The sequence below is a fragment of the Mesitornis unicolor genome, unplaced genomic scaffold, assembly GCF_000695765.1.
Source record: "Mesitornis unicolor isolate BGI_N332 unplaced genomic scaffold, ASM69576v1 Scaffold54562, whole genome shotgun sequence".
Taxonomy (NCBI): domain Eukaryota; kingdom Metazoa; phylum Chordata; class Aves; order Mesitornithiformes; family Mesitornithidae; genus Mesitornis; species Mesitornis unicolor.
This window is the reverse complement of record NW_010172292.1, coordinates 2,288-11,398: the sequence shown is the minus strand read 5'-3', so window position 1 is coordinate 11,398 and position 9,111 is coordinate 2,288. Positions and strand designations below refer to the sequence as shown.

The 9,111-nt window shown below is 37.7% G+C and overlaps 1 protein-coding gene across 1 annotated transcript; it reads left to right on the top strand.

Annotated features, from left to right (window-relative positions):
* Positions 1–280: 280 nt before the first annotated feature.
* PNISR (PNN-interacting serine/arginine-rich protein) lies at positions 281–8,310 on the top strand (the record flags this gene model as incomplete). The annotated part of the gene is made up of 6 exons (XM_010180307.1): positions 281–418; positions 1,437–1,536; positions 2,254–2,307; positions 3,589–3,759; positions 6,449–7,550; positions 7,791–8,310. Coding segments are annotated over 6 exons (1,596 nt in total), but the record flags the coding sequence as incomplete, so codon positions are not given.
* Positions 8,311–9,111: the final 801 nt, after the last annotated feature.

Genomic DNA, 9,111 nt, shown 5'->3' with positions numbered 1-9,111 from the left:
GGTCGCCAACTGGATTTAGCTCCATTCACTTTAGCAGTTATCTCATTTTTTGCAGTTCTGAGTACCTCTCTGGCAGTAAACTGACAACTGTGTATTTACTTACCTCATGTGGGTGGAGAGGTACTTGCATGTTTATTAGGAGGGAGGAAAGAATTAAAGAGTTTTATGGTAACTCTAATACAGATTTCTGTACAAAGTAAATCAAGTTGACTATCACAAATAGAAACTAGTGAGATTTGCATCTAAGTTTTTCCTGAACTGTATGATGCTCTTCTTGTAGGACAGTGATGAGGAAGATGAAGATGCTGAAAACACAGAAGCTGTAAGCGTTGGGAAAATCAGCAGGAGTCCATCCCCAGCTCCTCAAGAGGAGCAAAGTGAACCAGAAATGACAGAAGAAGAAAAGGAGTATCAAATGGTATTAATAATGTAGTTCTCACTAAGTATTTCTGTCTTATTTGCTCATATTTTTCAGACATAGCAAAGTAAAACACTTTGCCTGATGCTGTCAATAGAGGTATGATACATACCATACCGTAAAGCAAGGTTATATTTTTGTGTCTCTTTTTTATAATGCTGTCTTTCTCATATAAACAAGGGTATAGATTATATAACTCATATTTAGTGAAATCATGTAGTGACTGTAATCTTTACATTGGTTGTTACTAATTCTGTGGCTCGGCTTAACTTGTCAGATTCCTGAAAACTTCTAATGATTCAGTGCCCCTGTCTGAAATCTGTGCTTCAACCTCAGTTCCTGTGAAAGGGAATTTAAGAAATGCATTCTTGGAAGGAAGCGCTAGAAACTTAAGTCCTAGACCAGGAACAATTGCACTGTCTCTGTAGAAACTTCATGTTTTGACATTGTAGTTGTGTGCTAATTGTACAATTGAAACCTTGTTAGTGAAGGCCCTGCTTTCTAAAAAGTTGATGAACATAAAGTGCATGGCCAGACTGAGCAGCTTGGAGAGCTAGGTACCAGCTTTTTCCATTTTTGTAGTAAATATTTAATAATAAAGTCCTGTATAAGTAACCTCTGATGATCTGAGGGCTGTGAGGCAGCATACTGGACAGTATACTGGACTGTGCTCTTTATTTTTCAAAAGAATAAATGGGATCAGCCTAAGTACATTTTTAATTTATGTATTCATTTGTTGTATCATCTTTGGCAAGGAATCAGTGCCCTGGATGGAGAGCTGTGTGTAATAAATGTGGATACAGTTCACAGTCAAAATACAAACTGGTCTGAAGGTTCATGTATCACAGCAAATTTAAACAACTTCAGACTGAAGATTTTTTTCTGTTGAAAGAAACCATTAAACAAAACAGGAGAGTACTTCCATAGCCATCAAAAGAAGTAAAGCTCTATGGATATAATTTGAATGCATCATATTCAAGAGGTTTTAGCCTTTAATTGTGTATACAATTTTCTTCAGATGATGCTGACAAAAATGCTGCTGACCGAGATTCTCTTAGATGTCACAAATGAAGAAATTTATTACGTGGCCAAAGATGTTCACCGTAAAGCAACTAAAGGTATGCTTTTTTTGTTTAGTTTCTTCTGTGAATATTCTATTTTTGCATGTCTCTAGAACATTTAACCTCCATAGTTATCCCCCAAGAACAATTCCAGTATAATGCATCCAACTTGGTAGAGTTCAAATCCAGTAATTGTGTACTGTTGTCCTGTGCAGTGTAATTGTGAGTTACTTCAGTTATTCCATTTATTCCATTTCTTTCATATAATTCATTTATTTAGTTAAAATTATACCTGTGTGTCACTGGCTCTTGAGTTGTAGCTGTTTCTTAATACTGTCATCTTTATCTGAAGTTCTTAGCTGTTCAGAAGTAAAAAGAGACAAACTCTGAGTCCTCAATTAGTAATTCATTTGCTGTCACTATTAACATGTATTGTACTTACGTAACAGATTTTTTTTAACATAACTGAGTTAATCAAAATATGTTAACTACTGAAACTTGAGAATTATGTGCAGATGCTGTAACTTGGAAAGTGATTTATGAGTATATCTTTGTTACTTTTTTTCTGTTCACTATTAATTTGCAGTTAAATTATAAATCTTCGTGGTCGGAAAATCTAGAATTGGTTTTAAATGGATGATGCGTTTTTAATGTTTCTTCTCTCCCTCCAAAGAGCAGCAATAGTAGTAGATTTAACAATACCATAGACTCATGACTATGAAATCGTGGCTATTTGTGTTAACATGTTGTTCCTGTTGTTGATGTGATACAAAGCTCCTGCAAAACAGCTGGCACAGTCCAGTGCACTGGCTTCTCTCACTGGACTCGGTAAGTATGTTCCTTATTTTTGAGAGGGCTTAAAGGGGGAGTTTCACTCTTGCCTTGCGTTTCTAGAAATTGCATTTTGAAACTAGATTTTAATTGCCGAGGAGTATGGGTCGCTTTCCAATAACTTTATCAGCACCTTTGTTTGTTTCACAGGTGATCCTACTGATATAAGTGGGATGGTTTTTGGAGTCAGTGTGAGTTAGTGTATGAGAATCTTGCCCTAATTTTGAAAATACACAAAAGCCAAAGAATGCATAGATAAATTTACTTTTCAAAGTATGATTGTTTCAGCAGCACACCACAGTCTTCAGAGAATACTGTTTTGTGTTTTTCTCCTATTTTGATCCATCCAAACAAGAAGGGAAAGTTGATAGAAGAGTAATGTGAAAGTCTATAAATAAAAATACTGTAATCTTTGGAATTATTATTTTATTGAAAAGCTACATAAGCACAGAGGCTCCCATATCATACATTACCAGAAACAACACAGGAAAAAGAGATTGAAATTCCAGCTTGAGACACAACATGCTTTTCCCAACATGCTTTTTATCATCTGAAACATACCACAGCGGTGTCAGTGATCAGTTATGTGTTCGTTATGTGGAATTCCAGTGAATTAGAATGAATGTTATCATCACAAGTGTTCACGGGTTTTAAACCTAACGCAATAAAGATCGTAAGAACCTCAGACTGAAATAAAGTAAAATATCTCCATGTCAGATGTTCAAAGTGACTTTATCTTTCTTATCAGTCCAGTAGTTATTAATGTCTCTAGGGGAGAAGAATGTCCATTTCTGTTCCATCTCCATACCTGTCAAAGTGCAGTGTTTTCTGAATCAGTATAGGAAAATTGATATGGCATTCAGAATTTCTGTAGCCTTGGACTACGGAGGCGGCTGAAGTCATTTCAGAGATGTCTTCTGGGAAAGGTCCCAGGCATTTTCTGTCCGGTTGCTGATGCAGAGGCAGGCACTGTTACGATCTCTGCAGGGAGCTTTTTTTGCCTTTCCATACGATGGAAAAAGTACCGTGATCACAGTGGTTGCTTGCGGAAAATAGACGAGCTGTCCAGAAGGAGTAGAACCAGACAGTGAGCATCAATGCAGATATGGGGGCCTTGATCACACCAGTCAAACACCACTGGCACTTACCAGAATAAAGTGACTTCTTCAGAGAAGAGGAAGTGAAGGAAGGGCAATGTTACTCTCCTCTTTGCCCCACAGAAATATTAAGAACAGAGCTTAACCTTTCCTCGTGATAGACTGGACTTTATGCACGCAGGTGGACTGGGTGGTTATGGATCAGGAGACAGTGAAGATGAGAGGAGCGACAGAGGCTCTGAGTCATCTGATACTGATGATGAGGAATTACGGCACAGAATCAGGCAAAAACAGGAAGCGTTTTGGAGAAAAGAGAGAGAACAGCAACTACTACTAGAAAAACAGCTAGAAGGTAAATTATGTATTGTCTTCTTACTCTGCTGCTGTCTACTGAGTTTACTGCTTAGTATATGTAAATTGGTGGGAGGGAAAAGGCATTTGAAACCAAAAAATGTGAAGCCAAATTTAGAAATAATATTCTTAATTAAAAAGTTTTAACAAACGAGGTTTGAGCTACTTGATCAAAATGAGCTTTGCTGCTTGTTTTCCTAATAAGAAAAAAAATACCCATGTAGTATTTTCCATAAACCATTTTACTTTTGGTGTTAAAAGAGTAGACATGATGCATATAGCCATATATATAGATATATATATAGATATGTGTATATATATATATATATAGTGCTATATAAGTAATAGTGTTACTTTATAAAAATGTGTCTGTGTGTATAATGTGTTTTATAAAAATCATTAGTATCTCAGTTGTGACTGGGGGGTAAATTTCATCTTTCTGCACCAGACTGCAGCTTATATGAACTTGATTCCTTAAAGTTGAATATTCATATATTCATAGTTCATATACCTAGAAGCACATTTCACGTCATCTGAAAAACTTCCTTTTCTGTTATGTGATCCTGTGCAGTGCACCTTTTGCAGTGCCCAGTGGGAGGCTGCAGTTTCTTTGAACTTGTCGTTCTCAGTTGTAGTTGAGGTTTCCTTCCATATGTTGCATCTTCATAACTGAGGTTTTCATATCTCATACTGGGGAAAGATTATTGAACCCAGTCAGTTCGCACTTAGCCTCTGAGAAGCTGTCAGGCTTGATTTAAAATAAATTAAAGAAAGAAATCTGTGATCTGCTTTTCAGAGGGTTGCAAGGGTTCTCCTTTTGTACCAGTAATGTAGGTCAAAAGGGTGTCACAGTCACCTTGCACTGCTGAAGAGCAGTCCAGATCAGCAGACTAATACAAGGTAAGAAGTCATGATCTAAATTCAAAAGCTGGAGGAGAATGAAAGTGCTAATTAATATAGCATACTTTTGTTTTTCTTATTTTAAGATGGATGATTTCTTCCTTTTATTTTAAAGGCCTAGAAATAAGACATATGGATCACTTAATAAAAGACTGAATAATCTAAACTTCTGGTTTCCTTAATATTCCCATCTGTCTCTGAGTGTTTTAAGATTTATGCATAAGAAGATGGGCATATGGAAAGTGATTGAGTGGTGGCCTATGACCTCTGTTTTCCTAGTGCAGGAAGCCAGATGTCAGTTTGGGGACACCTCCATGGGGCTATTTACAGAAATAGTAAACTAAACCAGCTGATGCTATACATCCAAATACCAAAGAATACGAAACGCATGGTCTCATCTGTAGCAGCTTTTTGGGGAAGGCAGAAGACTTCTTATGTACAACACAGCATGTTGTAACATATACTGCTTCTGCCTGCATTGCCTAATAACTTGTGGACCAGATGGAGTTGTTTTCTGGGTTAGATTTGACCTTCAGTTGCCATTTGGATCACTCTGAGTTTCCAGATGCAGTTTTGTTCCCGAAGTTAATTCAGAAACTGATGGCCCACATCAAAAGGCCATTTTTTGGCTAAAAATCTTGCATGTCAGCTATTTTTTCTGGGTTCAGTTTAAAATGAGAAGGGGAGATAAATTTGGCCAGTGATGCAGATGATCCTAGGTTGAATAGAAATAAGTAAAATTTCTTTGAAGCCAGAAACCTCTGGAAAATGCTCTGAGGGTCTGAATTCCTTTATTTTTCTACAGGAAAATCTTGGCCTGATACTGATTGTTACTTTCAGGAAATGTATTTTTAAATGCCCTGTTGTCTTACCATGTTTTAAATATTTGCTGACTACCAAGCTTACCTATAATCTCAACTGACATTACCTCTTTGTTTTCTAAGAGCTTCACCATCTGTCTCTATTAAATGCTGCGGTCTTAACTTTTGAGCTAAGTCTTAAGCAAAGAATTATCTACAAGTCTCCTTCTTACGCTGTTCCTCTCTTCCTTGGAATTCATTGGCTATAAAACCTGTTAAAAATAAGGAGAAACATAAATTGCTTGTACGGGTTAGCATTTAGGACTAACCTAAGTTATCCATGGAAAACACCATAAACCTGGTATTTCTTTCAAAAAAAAACCCCCATGCATCACTACTTCAGAAGGTACTTCTCTTGGACTTTTTTGGGTGATGACGGCTACAAAACACACAGGTACAGCCAACATTGTTCTGAGGTTGAGAGGCCACCCATGCACTGGGTGGGAGATACAGCTTCTCCAGACCAGCCAGTGGTCACTCAGAATCCAGATGAACGGGGCTGGAAGGAGGGCAGGAAGCGTAGGTACAGCAGGAGGGAGAAGGGGAGAATCAGGTGTGTCAGAAGGTTGCAGGAGGATAAGTACGTGTGTGCAGGTGAACTGGGGAGTTCTGGTGCTCCAGGACATTTGTTTGAGAACTGTGTCTTAAACCACTGAAACATGAAATAACATCAGGAACTTCTAAAAGTGTCTCAGTTGTGCACTTTTTCTAAACCAGGAGGACAACTTTACCAGAACTATAAAAAAAAAAACCAAACAAAAACTAAAATAACAAGTTGTTTGGTAGGTAGTTGGTGTGATGGCAGTCAGCATATTAATTAAAAGTATTATGAAAGGTACTTGGAAATCTGGTTTTGCCAAAAGTAACAGTGTGGAAATTACTGACATATTACTCCAAATTAATTGTATTTTTCTTTTGTATTTTTTCCAGAAGAAAAGCTACAAAATGAAAAAGTTTCAAAAGAGATGAATGAATTCATCAACAAAGAACAAAACAGTAACTTGGCATCACAGGAGGCAAAAGAACTCGAAGCAGATATGGTTCATGAAAAGAAAAGATCTCCAAATGCAATCGCCCCTGATACAGAACTCAAAAAAGAGGGTAAAGAGAGGGCAGGAAGGAGTGGGTCGAGAAGCTCAAGCAGCGGTAGCAGCAGCAGCAATAGCAGAAGCAGTAGCAGTAGCAGCACAGTATCCAGTTCCTCCTATAGCAGCAGCTCAGGTAGTAGTCGCAGCTCTTCACGTTCTTCCTCTCCTAAAAGGAAGAAGCGACACAGTCGCAGTAGGACACCTTCACATAAAGTTAGGCGCAGCAGAAGCAGGAGTTATTCCCACAGAAACAGGAGAGAGAGGAGTAGGAGCAGGGAGAAAATAAGGGAAAGGAGGAGATCTAGCAGAAATCGCAGTGCTGACAGAGGGGAAAGGCGAAGAAATCGGAGTCCCTCGAGAGAGAGAAGCTGGGATAGACGTAGAAGTAGCAGCCGTTCAAGAGACCGGCGAGCCAACCGGGCGAGCCGCAGCAGAAGCAGGGATAGGCGTAAAACTGAAGACCAGCGTAGAAGCCCCGCTGGAAATAGGCACAAACATAAAAGTGAGGGTAAAGATCAAGAACGGAAGAAGGAGCAGGGCGGAGGGGTAGATAAAGACAGAAAAAAGAACAGAGAAAGGGAGAGAGATCAGGAAAAGAGAAAAGATAAGCCCAAAAAAGAGGAAAAAGAAAGTAAGGCTGGCAATCATGACGACAGTAGGTTAAAGAGAAAAAGAGACAGCGAAAGAACTTTCACTCGTGGTGAGACAATATGTGTGAAAATAATAAGGCAGGATTCCAGACAAGAAAGCAAAAAAATTTCTACCAAAGATAGCAAAAAACAGTCAGGCTCTGAATCTAGCGCGAGGAGTAGTTCTGAATCACCTGGGAGCAGTAAAGAAAAGAAGGCTAAGAAATCGAAGCATATTCGGTCATGCTCCATGGAGAAATCTCAAAGGTCTGGTAAGAAGGCAAGCCGCAAACACAAGTCTAAGTCGCGATCAAGGTAGTATACTTTTTAAGTATTTTGTCTGACTTTAAAAAAAAATTGATATTCGTCTTCATGTGTACGGCATATGAACGTTTTTTTAATAAAGTATGGTATTTATTAAATTTTTTGTCTTGGGCAAAAGTAACTTTGGAAAATCTTTTAAAACTATTAATTACTAAGCCTAAACTGTGTGTGGGTTTGGGGGTCTTCTGTTTTTTCCAATTAACTTTCTCCCCCTTTTCCTTTATTTTTCAGATCAACAACTCCTCTTCGTCGTAAACGCTGAGGAATTATTATGGCACCAGTGCTATGACGTTTACAAATTCCATGAGTTATAAAAGGCTTGTCTCATTATAGAGGCACATTGTGGCTATGTAGGTGAAACCAGAATCCTTTTTTTATCTGTAAATAGGTGTATTTTTTCCAAATGCTGCTCAGAATGAAATACCTAATAGGATTTCTTTGTATTACATTTTTTCAAGAACGGTAGTGCTTATTAAGAATATAAAACATGCCATTCTCTTTCAGCTGTAATGTTCTTAAAATTACTATTGAATGTACTGTGATGTCAATAAAGCTCTTTAGTTCATTTTTTGTTTAAAATTCTTGCACCTGAATTTTGTGTTAAATTGTAGAAAGTACTTTTAAAAAAAGACAGAAAAGAAAAACGCAGCTTTTTGCTATAACAAATTTTTAAAGTACTTGAAAAAGATTTTAACGTAAAACACTTGTCAAAATACGTTATCCATGGACATGATGAGATTAATTTATGGGGGGTGTGGAAGAAAAAAGACATGACATCTTATTTTTTCCTTTAGATATGTGTAATAGATTTTTAAATAACGTTTTTATTTGGACTAGCAAGTAATATATGCTGTGTGTGTAAAATCTGGGTCACTGTAATACAAGCTCTACTTAAATGGCCTGAACCCCATTAGCAGCGTGTGCAACTGACTGATCTTGTGCGACAGTGTTAAGCTCTGGAACTCTATTCCTCACCCAGTCTTCAGAGAGAACTTTCTGGATGTTCAGGGATATTACAGGAACAAGACTCAGCATTTTAGATGTTTTTAAGGAATATATTTATAAATGGCACTCAGTACACATTAGAAATCTGGTAATAGGTTAACGTAACATTTTAGCACTTGCATTAAATGTGTAGTGAACATTAAAACTGGTTATTTTTGTTAGTGCTCTGAGAATTGCGATTCCTGTAAAGCCAGTACACTGATTAGACAGCAACGTATCTAATTTTTTGTTTTTTAATATCACCATGAAGTGTGAAAGAGGTCACCAGTTACCTCCTTCTCCCATCCCTGGAGACACTCGAGGTCAGGCTTGATGGGGCTCTCAGCAGCCTGATCTGGTAACATTGTCCCTGCTCACTGCATTGGGGTTGGACCAGAGGATCTTTCAAGGTCCCTTCCAACCCAATACATTCTGTGATTCTTTATGAAATGAACTGTTGCTGTTTGCGACAAGAGTGTGAATTAATTAATTTAATTTAATTTAATTCACATTAAAATGAGACAAAACAAAAACAACCAGTAAAGCAAACCCCTAGGCCAGTGAGTGT